The sequence below is a fragment of the Uranotaenia lowii genome, chromosome 3 (genome assembly GCF_029784155.1).
Source record: "Uranotaenia lowii strain MFRU-FL chromosome 3, ASM2978415v1, whole genome shotgun sequence".
NCBI lineage: Eukaryota > Metazoa > Arthropoda > Insecta > Diptera > Culicidae > Uranotaenia > Uranotaenia lowii.
Genome location: NC_073693.1, coordinates 68,137,828 through 68,156,250, shown reverse-complemented (window position 1 = coordinate 68,156,250; position 18,423 = coordinate 68,137,828). Strand labels below are relative to the sequence as shown.

General features: G+C 34.0%; 1 protein-coding gene across 1 annotated transcript in view; it reads left to right on the top strand.

The window, feature by feature from the left end:
• The first annotated feature begins 360 nt into the window (after positions 1-360).
• LOC129752262 (uncharacterized) overlaps positions 361-18,423 on the top strand; it is a 52,488-nt gene continuing 34,425 nt past the window's right edge. The window contains exon 1 of the mRNA XM_055748049.1: positions 361-1,627. Coding sequence (XP_055604024.1) covers positions 361-1,627 — 1,267 coding nt within the window. The remainder of the gene's footprint in view (positions 1,628-18,423) is intronic.

Below are 18,423 nucleotides of genomic sequence, written 5' to 3'. Positions count from 1 at the left end.
TGGCAGCAGCTTCTCCAAGACAGTAATTGACAATGGCATGGCTTTTGATACCATGCATAACTCCAAACGAAAAACCCCACCTCCCCACCCTTTGAATGAAATTGCTTCATGCAATGCAACACACACAACTCCTCATTGTGACAGAGTCTGGTGGATGCTGTAGAGAACTCGAAGAAGAATCAGCCTGGAAAAAAAATGTATACATAAAACATCCTCATATTCTAGTTCCAACCGTCGAGCGAGAAACACGTTTTTCAGAGCGACTGTTGTAATAGATATATCATTTATCTAGCCTCGTGAGTGTTTTTATATTTGTGCTGAGTGAAAGTTTATAAAAAAGACTAAGAAGTGGTCGGAGCGATGGGAGACGATTCCGGCGGGGGCCCATCCTACGGGACAGGTTCCCGGTTTTGGGCGTTAGGAGACGAAACGGACACAGACCAATTCACCAACGTTGCGTGGAAAAGAAAACGTGGAAATAAACGACCCGTAACTCGAGATGTTACAAGTGACCATGTGTTCCAAAAGCAACTGAAATTCGACCCAAAAGACAATGGCGGTCGATTCTTGATCGTTACCCGAACGGACGAGAAAAAGGACATGACGGAGTTAAACCCCTTTTGGATTAAAAAATGTATCGACAACATTTCCAAAGGAATCCAAATCTCTCGATTTAAGCAAGGTACGTTATTGCTTAAAACCCTCAACCGACAGCAAGCTGAAAAAGTTCTAAAGGCTACAACGTTCTGTGAAGGTGTCAATATCAAAGTAACGGAACACGAGTCAATGAACATCAGCAAAGGTACCATTTTCTGCCCTGACCTTAACAAAATGAAGGACGAAGAGATTTTGGAGTGGTTGGTTGACTCCAATGTTAAAGAGGTAAAAAGAATTCAACGAAAAAACAGTGGCGGCAAGTTAGAAGATACTGGTTCATTTATTTTGACCTTCAACCTAAGTTATCTTCCTCGCACAATTGACTGCGGATTCTACAACTGTACAGTTCGCATGTATGTGCCAAATCCCATGCGATGTACTGTGTGTCTGCGTTTCGGACACAAAAAAGATAGCTGCAAGAGTAACAGAATTTGCGCTGCCTGTGCAGATCTGTTTCACGATAAAACTCCATGCCAACATCCCACCACGTGTGTTAACTGTCGAGGAGAGCACAACGCGCTTTCTCGAACATGTCCGATTTATCAAGATGAACTTGAGATACAGTCCATCAGGGTAACCGATCGTGTGACGATGCGTGAAGCCAGAAATAAGCGACGCCAGCAGGTCCCCCTCTCAGCACTCACAGCTCCATTCCAGCGTAGTTTCGCAGCTGTAGCAAGAAACCCACCACGACGAGAAGAGAGAACGAAAACCGACGCGAGCCAACAACGACCGGAAACATCAAATGAACAGCACGTGAATACACAGGTAACTCAACAGCCCAATGAAACAAGCGGTAACTCAACCAACGAAGACGATCGTCTACATCCGGTAGATCATCATTCTCTGAGAGAGAATGTCCCACCCAGAGCTGAGAAAGCTTTGGTCCCCCTCCCACCCGTTTTTGAAGAGAACAAAATAAATACGACCAGCGAATCTCCCGATCCAGTCTCCAGCCAGTTTGATCAAGGTAACTTACAACAGATAACAAATAAGTTAATTGAACGAGAAAAGAACGAATCTATGATTATCAGTGAAAATTTATCTACAGTTTCCCAAGCTTTAAAAGCTTCAATTATGATTGAATGTTTGGAAGAATTAGAAGAAAACAATGTTTAAACTCTAGACTATGTTGAGGAATATGATAGACTTCTAGGATATATCCTTCGCGATCTTACAGTGGAACCCTAACGGTTTTTATCAGCATATAGAAGAACTTAAATTACTAGTCTCAAAATACGATCCATCCATAGTCTGTATACAAGAATCTCATTTCAAACAAACACACACACCATCTTTTAAAAATTATAAAATGTTTTATTCAGTAGACTCTGTTCATGTTAGAGCCTCAGGCGGTGTAGCCATATGCGTGAAAGAGGGCTTTCATGTCCAAGAACTAAACTTGTCGACAAATCTACAAGCGATCGCAGTTAAGGTATTCTACCATTAGAATTTACGATTTGTAACCTATATTTGCCACCTAACCTCAATTTTTCGAAAACCGACATTGTAAACCTTTTGAATCAACTACCAAATCCGTTTTTAGTAACTACAGACAGTAATGCTCACAACATATGCTGGGGATGCAATGATGACAATGCTAAAGGGAAACTCTTGATGGAAATATTCGACGAACTAGATCTGAATTGCATGAATGATGGCTCAGCCACACACTACAGTATAGCTCACAATTCTTATTCTGCGATTGATTTGACTTTTGGATCACCAATTCTGTCAACAACTTTTTCGTGGAAGGTACATGACGACCTTTGCTCCAGTGATCATTTCCCGATTATTATCAATCGTCTTAGTAGATCAGTTAACTTTACCAAACGACCTCGTTGGATTACTCAATCAGCAGATTGGGAATCTTTCCAACATCTGGTCACAGTGAACCTTGATCACATGTCAAAAAATGATCCTCTAACCCAAGTAGAAAGTTTCACTAAAGCAGTTGTAGATGCAGCTCAGCAAACTATACCGCGGTCATCTTCTATCGTTAAAAAATTCAAGCCTCCATGGTGGAACTCTGAAGTTGCTGAATGCATTAAAAATCGGAAAAAGGCGCTAAGGAAATTTTTATCTCAGATGAATGACGAGAACCTTGTCGCTTACAAATTAGCAAAAGCAAAGGCACGTAGGATTACCAGGCAACGTTCTAGACAATGTTGGCAAGAATTTGTTTCAACAGTGAATCTATCGACAACTAATAGCAATATTTGGAACAAAATCCGGGCTATGCAAGGAAAAACTCAATCTAACATAATACCCTCCTTAAAAGTTGGAACTAACCTTTACACTACTAGTGAAGACATAGCTGAGGAGTTGGGAAAACAATTTGAATACACATCAAGTTCATCGAACTACCCACACGATTTTTTAAGGTTTAAAATTTCAAAAGAATCAGATACTTTAGATTTCGAAGAACAGCAGACAAGCGTTATCAATTATCCATTCACAATGATAGAGATGCGAATTGCGTTAGCCAGTTGCAAAGGATCTTCTACAGGATCAGATCAAATACATTACCACATGCTACAAAACCTTCCTCCAGATGGAGTGATTGAATTATTATCTTTGTTTAATATCATATGGTCGAGTCGTACTTTCCCCGAAAAATGGGGAGAATCAATCATAATTCCGATACTCAAACCCGGCAAAAATCCTCTAAATCCTGCCAGCTACCGACCTATTGCTTTAACGTCATGTCTGTGCAAAGTTCTTGAAAAAATGGTAAACCGTCGACTCCTCTGGTATTTAGAAACAAATAATTTACTTGATCCATCTCAATCCGCATTTCGAAAGTTTAGAAACACAATGGATAATTTAGTTGCTTTAGAATCATCTATTCAAGAAGCTTTCAGCAAACAAGAACACCTGATATGTATTTTCTTTGATCTTGAGAAGGCTTATGACATGACTTGGAAGTTTCAAATTATTGAAAAATTGTCCACTCTTGGAGTAAAAGGAAATATGCTACATTTCGTTCACAACTTTTTGCGTTCCAGATCATTCAGAGTTTTTATTGGAAATTGTGCTTCTCGATCTTTCACTCAAGAAAACGGCATTCCCCAAGGATCAGTGATTAGTGTCACTTTGTTTCTCCTTGCAATGGATTCCCTGAAATGTTTCGTTCCACCAACTGTCAAGAGTTTCAAATTTGCAGACGACACAATAGCTTTTGCATCTGGAAAAAGTTTGAGTTATATACAGGAAAAATTACAATACCTATTAAATTCATTCGAAGAGTGGTGTCGCCAAACTGGATTTCGTTTCTCTGCTTGCAAGACGAAAGTTGTTCATTTCTGTCAGAAAAGAAACTGTACTAATAATCCACGACTAACGCTTTATGGAACTGAATTGGAGTATGTTAATTGTCAAAAATTTTTGGGAATGCATTTTGATCGTCGTCTAAACTGGAACTCCCATCTAACACAATTGAGGAAGCACACAGAAAATTCTATTAGAATCATTAGAACACTCTCTCATACGACTTGGGGATCAAATAGAACAACATTATTAACACTGTTCAAATCGAACATCCGATCAAAATTGGACTATGGTAGCGTACTATATTGCACAGGTAGAGATGGAATGCTTAAACGGATTAATGCCATACAACATCAAGGAATTCGGCTTTCCACTGGAGCTTTTAGAACGAGTCCTATTGAAAGCATTCATGTGGACTCCGGAGTAATACCTTTGAAATATCGAAGAGATATTCAAACTATGACAACTGTAACCAAACTATATTCTCTTGAAAATCATCCTCTACATAAACATCTAATGAAAATTATGGAAACATCTTCGGAAGATGACGAGCACCTTAATAAGTTTAAATCCTTCTTCAGGCGGAGCTATGATTGTTTGAGTAAATACGAACTCATTTTGAGGCAACCTATGATCAGAAGTTGGTTATCTCACCCTCCTTGGACAGGGTCAGCTCTACAATTCGATGAAACACTCGCAAAAATGAATAAATCCAGAACTCCTACAGAAGCATTTATAGCGGAATTTCTTAGAATTAAATCGAAACACTTGAACTACAAAATATTGTATACGGATGGTTCCAAATCCGCAGAATGCGTAGGATTTTCTATATACAATGAAGACCAACAAATATCTAAACGCATTACCTCTGAAAACTCTATTTTCACTGCCGAGCTTTTAGCCATCCGAGAAGCTATTGAAACATGCATTGATGAAGAATCTCATTATCAATTCTTGATCCTGACAGATTCCTTAAGTTCGATTCGCGCCCTACAAAACCCTTTTACTGACAATCCAATTGCACAACAGATAATTATGATTGTCAAACAAAACCAGCTTAAGACATTCAAACTTATGTGGATTCCAAGTCACATCGGCATTGAAGGGAACGAAATTGCTGATAGTTTAGCACGATCGGCTATCAATGAATCAATAACACCACTACCTCTTTCCACTTATGATTATATTTCCTTGATTAAAGCAACTGTCAACGAGCATTGGCAAACTGAATGGAATGACTGTACGAGCAATAAATTACGAGAAGTCTGTAGTTCTATTCGGGAATGGAAAAGAATGGAGACATTACCTAGAAAAGATTCGGTGGTATTGACGAGACTGAGAATAGGACACACGCGTTTAACCCATTCATATTTATTCGATAAAAGTGCTGCTCCAAGGTGTGATGATTGTCAGACATTATTAACCATCAGACATATTTTAACGGAATGTTCAAAATACTATGACCTCAGAACAAAATATGATATAACTCTTAACAGTTTAAGTAGTGAGGGAAACCATAAAAATATAATCAAATTCATGAAAGAAACAGAACTCTATAATCTTGTATAAATTTGTACCAATTAATAGGTTAGGTTATATGTTAATCTTCTAGAAATTTATATTTTGTTATCAAATTATTATTGAAAATAAAATGGTGCAGATAGCCTAGTGTGTGCTGAGCACCCCAACACAAAAAAAAAAAAAAAAAAAAACATCCTCATTCATCTTTTGTGTGTGTGATTTTTTTTCTCTTCATTCTTTTGGCACAGGAATGCTCACGCTTTACAAAATGCATTGCATCATTGTAGTAGGTACCAAGGCAGGATGTTGGAAAGTAAATCCATGTATTTTTTTTTTCCTTCCCTCTATGCTCATCGACATTTTCCTGCAAAGACCCAGCTACAAGATGCATTCCTCACTCAAAAAACCTGACTTGTCTGCGATGAATGCTCCAAAGCGAATGGTCTGGAACCGAATGGGTGAATTGAACCCAATGAATGTGTGTAATTGTGAGTGTGTGTATTTGCCGGCGAATATGTATGGGAACAATTTGCCGTATAATCAAATCCAAACATTATTGAATTCACTAATGGCGGAATAAAATGCCACGGGAAAATATGGATCCAGAGACGCTGTAATTCGGTTTGAGTGCTCTGAGGGAAGAATGACGCGAAGGATTTGAATTGAAGTTCACTTCACAGGTAAAAATGTTTGCAGATATTGAAATGCAAAATCTAATACAACTGAGGCAGCATACAACACTTTTCAACTTCAGTGGCTTTTAAAAAACTTACGGTCACAGATAATCAAACCGTTTGAGCATCAAATTTTTTTTTAGTTGATGAGACATCAAATTGACTTAGTCAGAAAAATTATTGGTTTCATCAATTATTTTTAAATTTACAAAAATATGCGATATCCACCCTATTAAAAAAAGGGGTAAGTTCAAGCCCGGATTAAGAGGGGGGGGGGGGGGGGGGGGAGAGGCAATTGCCCTGAACCGGGGGCCCCCAAGGGAAAAAAAGTTTTATCAAGAAATCAAGATCATCAATCATCAAGAAATCAAAACTAGAAAATCGGAATGAAAACTTGAAACATAAAGCTATGATCATTTAGTATCCGGACACTTTATTTCGGTGATATCTACGTAAATAGAGCTCGGATATGCAAAACCTTAATAGCGTTGTGTTGGTTACAAAAAGGACTATCTTGCCTATTTTTGATAGATTTTTAAATTAACGTTTGTTTGAGATATTTACGATCCAAAAAGACATGATAAAAATAATTTTGCACAAATTTGCTCCTTTTACGCATTATGCGCCTCAAAAATTCTTCATTGTTGACTTTAATGCTCATGAACTGTTGATTTTTTCTGATTTTTTTATCGGACCAAATGGTTAAGAAGTATAAGGATGGTCACGAAGTTCAGACCAAGCATCGTACTGGAACACTTGATCCTAAATACGGTAAAAAGTCTTTGGTTATTGGGGATAACTGAATGCAGACTCCTTATATAATGCAAAAAATCCATTTCCGGCAGGCAAAAAGTGTTGCCTGACTAGTAGACACCAAGTAAATAACTAAAAATCATCAGTTCCACAGATCGCAATCTCTGCATCCGGTTTTTACGCAAAATGCCAGATGTGTTCTGAGGGACAAAAAAAATTAAGAGATTTAAGAGATCAATTTCTTCGACAGTATTTCTTGAAATCATTTATAATTTTTTTATATATTTTTACATTAAATGTCATATAAACACCTTCATTTTCTCCATAGAAAGTTTTTCTATCAAATGAATAGTTTTTAAAATACACAAGTTTGTAACTGCCCGGATGCTAAATAATCATAGCCTTAACAACTATAAAAGGGGGCCCCGTGAAATAATATATAGAATAGTTTTTCTCTTACTTAAGTTAACGGCCCCCCCTAGATTAAGAAGGGAAGGAGTTCTCCTGCATTTGGCGTGCTGAGAATATTGAAATCTTGGTATTGAATTTCAAAATTTTCAAACCAAAATCTGGACAAAAAAATGTAAACCGAATTCGAAAAAAAATTAAGAAAAATATGAGACAACACTTAAAATGTTAATTTTTTTATCGAAACAAATATCAGGTAAAAAAAAGGAAAAAAGATCTCCTCATTTTCATTACATAAAACGTTTGCACAATGATAGTGTTTGTTATTATGCTAACTTTCTAAGTAATAGTTAATGCGCTAAACAACCAACTTATTTCGTCTATCTTTTTCCAGATTCAATTTATTAAGATTTTCAAGACAAGTGTTGTTTCTTCCGTTATTGAAGTTCAGTTTTAAAGTATTTCTGAGTTTTGAGAACTCAGGACCTTTGTTTTAGGTACAAAACTCAATTAGATTCCTTTTCTAACTTTTTTCATAGATAAGTGATTCTGTGTTTTAAACATTTAATCTCAATTCTGATATTTCTGTCAATAGATTATTTTTGCATGTATACCCCTTTGGCTTTAAGAGCATCGAATGAAGCTTTTGTCACATTTAGAACAACAATTTGATAGCAATTGTTATTATATGATGTGATTGATATTCTTAAATATCTCAAAAAAAAAGTTTTTTTTGTTTCAAAGATATAAAATTGAAATTCACATTTGATGCAATTTCTGTTTGGCTCTGATTGTAACTTTGAACCACTTTTTTTAATTTAGTTCATATCTTGTTTCTCAAAACTAGATTTGAAACGAAAATTTAGAGTTGTGACACTGAATATTTCTCGATGCAGCACAAACCATGAAAATCATTTAAAATATTTATCTGGTGATTTTTTTCTGAATCAGTGAATTTTAGTTGATATTAAGAGTATTATAAAAATGAGAATTTAAATGTACGTCTCGATGGTCGAGTGGTTAGCGTGGTAAAACGGTAATCGCTGGTTCACTGATAGCATGGGTTCGATTCCCATCTCGGTACTGGGTGTTAAATGTTAATCTTAAGTTGTCCATGTCATTTATTCAGTCTGTAAAGCCAAAATCGGCTAGACGGTGTATGTTTGTTAAAAAAACTGAAATTTGCATTTTGTGGCTCAAATCAGTGCATTCATTTTTGAGAAATTTCTATACTCTTCCACAATTTATGCACGTGATTAATTAACAATTTTTATTTGAAGTTACCACCAACCATCTTCTGCGCAGACAACATGGCTATTTGAAGAAAGTTTACTGAACTGATCACCTGTTTTTTTATTGAAAATTGTTGAATTGAAAAGTTTTGAATTCTCTGGGATAGCATTTGAAAAAAAAAATCGAATTATAGTGCCCCCGAAAAAAGTTGCAAAAAACTTTGTTTCTATAAAAAATCAAATGAAAACAATTGAAAATTTATAGTAATTGATATATTCATGATGTCATAAGTATAACGCATATAGCACGAGTTGCAGTAATTTTGTGATATGTTCGAATTAAATCTTACATTTTTTCTCTAAAAAAAGTTTCTGAGAAAAAGCATAAGGGTGCTGCATACATTAAGGGATAAAAAATACTACATAAAACTCTACTAGCTGAAATTATAAAAAACAATGTTTGGATAGATGAAATTAACAAATGCTTGGAGCAAAACAATCAAATTTGTATTTGTTTTCCATAGAGATGTACCGAATAGTGGTATTCGGCGAGCGGCCGAATACCGAATATTGACCTTTTCAACTATTCGGCTAAACGAATATTCGGCCGAATATTCGGCTGAATATTCAGTCGAATATTCTATTCAGGAATTAATAAAAAAAAAAATTTAGGCGATTATTTAAATGCTTTCTATTTCTTCCATATTAATACCCCTCATGTTTTTAATCGATAATTTTCAACCAGATGATATTATCGGATGATCCATTACAAGATATTTTTTAAGCAGGGGTCTTTCAGATTTTTAAAATGTCCCCAATAATGACATCAGACTCGTCGCTTCTAGGGCGTTTATCACCAAAGAAATTGCGTTCCTGTGAAATCTGGGATAAAACGTGTCGAAACAGAAGCCAAGCTTTTTGAAATTGCTTCTTTGATATTAAAGTAGATGAAGGTCGAATTTGAGCAAGATATCTTCAAAATAGTTGTTGAAAAAATAGATGATCTTTAACATACTTTCAACCATACGTATCCACACCGTCAGGCATTCAGAACGTTTTTTGAAAAAAAAAATTGAAAAGGGCAAAATGTATGTGTATTTTGAAATTTTTGAAAAATCATTATTGAACACAAAATTTTAAAATTTTTAAAGAGGAATTTGAGTTTTTATTTGATTTATCAAATAATTTGAATAAACCCGAGCAAAACTCGGAAATGGCCAGATTTGACTAATCTGGAATCTCTTTACTGGATTGATGAGCAAGCCGGAATATATCCAGAAATTCTGTAATAAACCATAATGAAAGTATAAAACGCTACCGTTCAGCATTCTCCTGCACGGTCTTCAGTGAAAGATACGCGGATACACCTTAGATGTTTTACTGAAACCATGTTTTTCCTTTTTTATTGGAATTTAACCCTTTGAGGTCATTCTTCCTCGTAAATAATTGTTGAAACCATAAGTTTTCAATGATTGTGTGGCCTTTACAACATAACTTTTGGATATTTTATAAATTTTACAAAAAAAGTTGAAAAATTTACAAGTCTGTAGTAGATATTCGGCCTATTCGGCCTATTCGGCCGAATACTTAGCTCAACTATTCGGTGAGCCGAATATTCGGCTTAACAGTTTTTCGGCGGTATTCGGCGCCGAATATTCGGCCGACCGAATATTCGGTACATCTCTAGTTTTCCAGCAATTCCAGCATATGTAAACGCATTGATGCATTTTAGCCCTGACTGGTACCGTAAACCGGAGGAACTTTGATCACTTTTTTCATTCATTTTTGAATATTTTGGAAGGGAATGCTTTTTCGTAATATTTAAAAGTTTTAAAACACTTACTGTGGTGCCATTAAGCACAAAAGGCTTTAAGCCTTCAATAACATTCATTTTTGTTAGGACTTAAATGATTTTTTCAACGTTTGTTTTTTTAAATAAATTTATAATTAAAAGTCGGACAATGTTTCTGCATACATCTAAAGGTAAAATTTATAAACATCTCTCAATATTTTTTGGCCTCCAAGAGAAACGAAATTTTGCCTTCAAGAAATTCCCTAGGTCTTCATACTATTTAAATCTTCTTGTTTTTTCTTCAAACTCAACCATTTGATAGGGTTTAAGCCATTTTTTCGGGCTTTTTCATGGAAAATGACCGTTTTTTTTTTCAATATCCAAAAATTATCACCAAATGACATTATAATACTTAAACTAAACCTAAACAAAGAAAAAAGTTGAACTTTCACAAAAAATAACCCATTTGATCCTAAATGCTTAAATTAAATCAGGAGAGATGGTTGTTTGTGAGCCTTCGAAAATCCAGATATTTTAAGATTTTAAAATAAAATTTTAAGTAATATTAAAAATCTCTTATTAAAAATCTTAAGTGTTTTGTAACTCAATTGAAAAGCTTTCAAACGTAGTAAACAGTTTTCAGAATTTTTATCTTTATACTTAGTGAATGATGATTACCTTTAAAAATTCCATGTTGATCAAAGTTATCCCGGTGATCAAAGTTCCCTCAGTTTACGGTACCTGAATTATGAAAATATTTGTTTAAAATTTTTTTTATTGTCCGAAAAATACTTTTACACCAACAGTGTTGGTATAGGAAAAAAGCAATATAAAGTTTGTAGGTGTTATCATCAAACCAATCCGTCATACTGGGTAAAGTTTGTTTACGTTACCGAAAAATGTAAGAATTTGTACATCTTTTACTCGATTGCGTAAATTTTCTAAAAAAATCAAAAACTTTATTGAACTATCTTACGATGTGAGAAATTATGTTATCATCATTTTGTTATCATTAATTTATAACTTCATTAAATTATATAACAATAAAAATTGATTAGGCGTTGTGGTATAGAAATGTTGCACCCAACTCTGCTGTTGCATGATGCTCCGTTTCATGGTACCCTCAGATCATATGAATTGAAAAATAGATATATCACATGAAGTCAAAAGTAATTTTTTGGTGGATTTGTTTAAGCTGGAAAATAAATCTTCAATCGTGAACTTTAAAACGCCTCTAAACCACTTCTCTTCATGGAATTAACTAACAGCTTTATCGAATTGTTCTTCTAACTTTTACATTAACAAATATTAAGGAATTGTTTTCAAAATCCACTCTTGTAAGTAACGATTTTTCAACAATAATGTAAATTTTTCTCGGTTCCATGGTAAATGTCTCTCTCTGGAGCCACGATTTTATTTTGAGTATCATCAGGGCTAAATTAAGCCTTTGAAAGGCTTGGGGCAGTTTTCTTGGGGGCCCTTATAACTCAATTTTTTTTTTCATATGCCATGCCAGAGAATTCTATTCTATTCTATTATTTTGTTTATTTATAGAGGATTTTAACCAACTTGGTCATTCGTCCTCTTAGGAGATTTATAATAATTACATTTTTAACTTAATCTAGATTTTATCTAAAATTCTAGCACTTCTCAAAAAATTCAATAGTTTGTCTTCGTTCATTATGCTTAGCGCTGTCGATGGGTCGTAACTTATTCCGCTGTATTGCCTTTCCGTTGCGTATAATCTGCATTCTCCGATGATGTGGGTAACCGTTTGCGGTTTATTGCAGGTGATGCATGTTGTTATTCCTCTCGTGAAGAACTCCAGGTGTGTTAACCCCGTATGTCCAATTCGTAGCCTAGTCAAGGCACGTTGTTCTAGAGGGCTTCCTCTATCCTTCCAATGTAGAGTGTTCCTTTTTATCCTTCTTAAAAAGAGTTCCCGATTATCTATCCATTCTGCTTCCCATTTTGATCTTATCTCAAACCTAACCCAAGCCAGAGAATTCATCACATTTTAAACGTAAAAAGGAACTGCATAGAAGAACGTTACCGGTATTTTTTAATTAAAATTGTCCATCACGTGCTTTAGTAAAAAGTTTAACAACTAATCAAAAATGTAAAATATGGTTAGAGCTGTTAAATGCAAAATTGAATTCACAATTATTTAATAGAACACAGGCGGAATTTGCTTAATTTATAATTCATAATCCAATTGTTTGTCTTAATTTTATATCTTCAAATTACAAAAATTCTTTTTATGTAATGTTTTTAAAACTTTCTATTGAATGGTGGATTGCAATTTTAAGGAATATGATTCTCATCACAAAAACAGAAAATTTTGTCAAATTGTTTTTCTAAATGTTTTTTTAAAGTCCTCAGACGTCCTCAGGGGTATGTGCAAAAATGAAATGTTTTTTCATACCTATTGTCTTCAAGTAAAACAAGAACAAACTGTTACATAATTTGGAAAAATACCAATAAACCGTTTATTTCGTCAAAAGATAAATCAATAATGTTTGCTTTCACGAATAATATAATATTAAATAAGGAAAAGGATTTTGCCTATGACATTGCACAGTGGTCCAGAAATGAAATTTAGCGGGAAACAATTATTTGCGCTCTTGCCTTAGGTTTAAGACATTTGGTGTCCAAGACAAAGTTGTACAACATCACAAGGCGCTAATTTTGAATGAAACATTTTTAGGGTGGTTCATAAAACTCCATAGATACGAAAATTATTTTTTTACTGTAAGGAGATAATGCTGTATTATGTTCAGCAATTATGTAGAACAACATAATTGATGAAACTTTGTAGAAGACTTTGAATGTCTATCTATTAACGTTTAGGTTTTATGATGATTTTTCGTGTACAAGTTAGGGTGGTCCTACAAAATCAAGTTTTTTTGTTATAACTTTGTTGGGTATCAACTTATCAAAATCATGTGTTCGGCAAGTATTTAGCAAATCATTATGCGCATCTTTTGTAGCAAACAGATTTCTAATATCTGCTTTTGATTCGCAGTTATCATCAATTTTGTGTTCAAAAATGGCCGTTTTGTATGAGCCATAACTTCAAATGGAGCAAACCAAAAAATTCAAACTTTAATTCGTTTGAAAGAACACGTTAAAATCTACATTATATCAAAAAAGTGGAGAGGTGTTTTTTGTTTAAAGCTTTTTATTTACATTTGAACTTGACCAAAATTGCCATTTTTCATATAACCTTTCTATATTATTTTTGACTATATTTGGCTGCGTGAGGAATAACCGTACACATCGTAACATTTATATCATCATTATAATTAACAGAAACGGAAAAACGGAAAAAAGTTTATTTGAGAAATCAATAAAAAATTCATAGAAAACATAAAAAACACTTATATTCTAGCAATAATGAAACTAATAAAAAACGCGTTAGGGGTCACAGATCAAATGATGGTTGCATTTAGGAAGACTGATTTTTGAATATTTCATACATTTTCTATTGGATAGTGAGAAGTACGGATCTGATGTCAGGAGGAGTCTTTTAAAAACATCCTCCAGACTAACCACACGATCGAACTTTCTGGAGTGGTTTCCTCGAAATCTTCGTAAACTTCTGTTTCTTGTTTCACCAGCTTCTTCCGAATACATGCCTTTGGGTAAAATATGATTTTTTATGACTGCTGCTCCATGCACTAACAATTTGTGTACGGTTGGAGAAACGGGATACCAGCTATATAAATTGTTATAAAGCACCCGAATTTCTTGAGCATACCCTTCAAACGAGCTACTGTTGATAATGGTTAAAATCACGTAAAACTTTTCCAAAAGCTGAACATTCAGTCCCGTAATTTGTGCAACTTCAATCCGTTTCTCGAAGAATTTCCTGGCAATATTTCCTGTATTGGAATTCCCACCGGTGACCCTAGACTCATCAATACATAAGTTCAGTTGTTCTTTTAGTATGTTTCGAAGACTTTGACGCCGTTCATTCACTTCTATATTGGTTTTCCTGACTCTCCAAGTGGGTTTGTCCTTACAAAGACGATTTGCGATCTTCATGAACATTTTCAACGAATCTTGTTAGATCTGCACTTTCCTTAGCAAAAATGAGCCTAATAGGTCTGCACAAACTCACTGGGGATGGGCAATCGTTACTCCAGATAACGTTTTGTATCCCATTAGATTTATCTACGAGACGTAACGGAACAAGAGAAACCACGAAAATGTGTGAATCGCTGTATTCACGCAAGTCTCCTTCATCATCTTCGTCAATGAATGATTGATTAAATCTATATTGAAATAATTTGAAGATCAAAAGATAAAGGTTCGTTCAAAATAAATTTATACCTGCTGTGGTTTGAGCTACCATATGCTCCCCATTTGAAAATCAGTTGAAGCATTTTTTCCGGAAATGTAGAATCATATTGTCAATATTTCAACAACCTTTCCACTGTATGATCCACCAAATTAATTTAATTAATTAATTTCTTTTTCAATGTTAATTTCGAAAGCTTCGGATCCATTTTTAACAGAACTTCAACCACATCTCTTTCACTAGACCCCTTCAGCCAGTGAACGACTATAACTTTCCTTTGAACGTTCATCACGAATAATCGAAACTCTTGAACTGAAAACTGTGTGGTTTACTTGGGTTTGATCAAAATGATCACCGGAGAAACCAAAACTGGCTTTCACAGTCAAAAGGACATAAGTGAATAAAAACTCCTTCTAAGAAAAATACAGTTCAAGACCCAACAAGAGGTAGTTAGTAATTCATTGTTTTCAGTTTATGGTTCTATACATTAATAATCAAGAATCCTCATTTTTTTTTCATTTGTGCCCCTCTGTGCTGCTATGTTAGTCTTTCAAAATTTTTACAAAAGGTTTTGAATAGGAAACCCTGCTTTTGTAGTGGTAAAAAATTTAGAATTATTGACTAAGGGTGCGAAAGCAAAAAAGAATTCCATGTCGCAGAGCAAAAGTGATATATTTTGTTATATGAAAAATGGCAATTTTGGTCAAGTTCAAATATAAATAAAAAGCTTTAAACAAAAAAACACCTCTCCAGTTTTTTGATATAATGTAGATTTTAACGTGTTCTTTCAAACGAATTAAAGTTTGAATTTTTTGGTTTGCTCCATTTGAAGTTATGGCTCATACAAAACGGCCATTTTTGAACACAAAATTGATGATAACTGCGAATCAAAAGCAGATATTAGAAATCTGTTTGCTACAAAAGATGCGCATAATGATTTGCTAAATACTTGCCGAACACATGATTTTGATAAGTTGATACCCAACAAAGTTATAACAAAAAAACTTGTTTTTGTAGGACCACCCTAACTTGTACACGAAAAATCATCATAAAACCTAAACGTTAATAGATAGATATTCAAAGTCTTCTACAAAGTTTCATCAATTATGTTGTTCTACATAATTGCTGAACATAATACAGCATTATCTCCTTACAGTAAAAAAATAATTTTCGTATCTAAGGAGTTTTATGAACCACCCTAAAAATGTTTCATTCAAAAGTAGCGCCTTGTGATGTTGTACAACTTTGTCTTGGACACCAAATGTCTTAAACCTAAGGCAAGAGCGCAAATAATTGTTTCCCGCTAAATTTCATTTCTGGACCACTGTGCATTGGTCGTTTGAATGATAGCTATTGTGAAATCTGCTCAAGACCTGATAGCAACAACCACAAGTAATCGGGATGTACAAAATCTAAAGAAGTGCTTAATTGGATTAAAGAAATAATTCATAAAAAATGTAACACAAAAATCAATAACATGGAAGATATTCTCCAAGTAGAAATAGATGATAAAAATAAAGATGAAAAAGCAATTTAGTGGTGGTGTATTCGAGGGATTTTTCATTGTCTGAGGAATTTTCCGAATGGTAGTACAATAAAAAAAAAGTATGCGATTTGCAATGGGCTTATCAAAAGATTTTCAAAAATGAGTTTGAATTGATTGATTTTTAAACGTACAATTAAGCTAGTTATACACCTAGGGGCCGTTTACTAATTCAGTAAGCATAACTTTGGAAATTTTCAACCTTCCTCCCCCCTGGTAAGACAAAGTAACATATTTCAAAACCCCCTCCCCACCCCTTAGTAAGATCTTACGTTTTTTTTTGTCTTTGAGAAATTGACACGTTTTTTTTATTTAAAAAAAAACTTGAAAATATTTAAATGTAACATGCATGCTTCATGGCTAAGCACTTTTTAAGTTAAATTTAAAAAAAAAACTACATTTGAAAATCACAATTTATACAAAACAACAGATCAAATGTCATGAACGATTAAAGAAATTTTTATTTATGACAAAGCATGTTCGGGGTTACAATAATCTTTAAAAAGTTACCACAATCAAATAAGCAATATAAAATCTAAATTCCGATTTAAAAAAAGAGTGAAAGATCAGGATAACACAAGACTCCATACAAAATTGTTATGTTTTTGACCTGAAAATTACTTTCCATACTACAAGAATTGGTGCATAAATGTTTAACGACAATTACGTTGTCAACTAACCTTAAAGCTCAGACTTATTTAAGTGGTAAGCGATAAAGATTTGAATTGTTTGTAAGATTTAGAGTTGGTAGTGCTTATCACTGAAAAAACTGTCTTGAAATTCACTATCCCAGGCTTCTCATATTGAATTTTAAAGATTTTTTCAATTTAAATTTTAAAGTCATTTTCAAAATATGATGGATTCAAATCGTGGTTTCACAACGCGCCACTTTCCTTTTTGTTTCAATACATTTTTCAACTAAAAGATTGTTATTGACAAAAAACGAAAAGCGACGATCTTTTTTTAGTAAATAATGTTGTTTAGTGGTTTTGATGACATTTTGACTGGTTTTATATTAGTTCTATTCTATTATTTCTATATCTACATAAAACAAACCTAATAAAGAAATAAACAAATAAATAAACGAATAAAAAATCCAGAAAAACACTGATTTGGACTAGATAATTTTAAACGAAACGTAGACATTTCTTGTGTGATTTTTTCCGAGAAATCGAATGAAGGTTGTTAAAGCCACAGCACGTATCGGAAAATAGAGCTATAGCCGTTCTACCCTCAATTATCCAACCTTTTTAATATGATTCAGATTTTGTTTTTTTTTATCGAGGAATCGAATAAAGGCTTTTTGAGCCATCGCACGTATCGGAAATTTGAGTTATGGCTGTTTTAACCTCATTTCCCCTAAATGATTCTAAATATTTCAGAAAGAGCACGTTCTGGCTGGAAATTTTCGAACCAAATAAGATTTATCTTATGTGGTTTTTATTGCGGAATCAAGTAAAGGCAATTTAAGGCACCGCACGCTTCGTAAAATGGAGTTATGTCGGATTTTACCTTTCCCTTTATTTTCAATCAATTTTGAAAACAGTAAGTTAAGTAAGCCTTTAACTGATTTTCGATGGTAAGAAAAGATTTTAACATAAATTTTTTAACGTTCTTCAAAACGGAATTATTATTTATCCAGATCGCTTCTTAGCACTCATTGTTGATAGTTCTCTGAAAAAATAAAATGATTGTCTTATTACGAGTTGCTTTGTGCTTGTTATCTGATGATCAACATAGTTTAGTTTATTTTGTTCAAGAAGCATAAAATACTCCACTTTGTAATATTCGCCGGAATAACGAAAATTGCATTTTTAAAATTAATCATGAAAAAAAAGTAAAATTTTCATATTAGGTTGCATTTAGATCTTGAGGTAAATTGACCAAATATTCGGTTTTTCCAACGGATATTTAAAGGATATCCAATACACATTTTAAGAAGTCTGTCTCAGAATCTTTAAAGAGGAAATGTTACAAACCAGGTTACCAGGTTGATGAAGTTTACATATTTTATGCTGATTTTGGTTTGCTTATAATTCTGCAAAAAATAGCTGCGATTAAACTGAAATTTCAAGGAAAAAATTGTAACGTAAGGATGAACATACCTCCCCCCTCCCCTATGTCACAATTCGTAAAGCTCCAGATTACTCCCTCCCTCCCCCCATAGGAGCGTTACGTAATTAATGGATGTCCCCTTAGGGAGTGAATGCTACCTTGTAATAAATTCCTGACAAAAAAAGTTCAATGATACAAATTAATCTGTATATTTT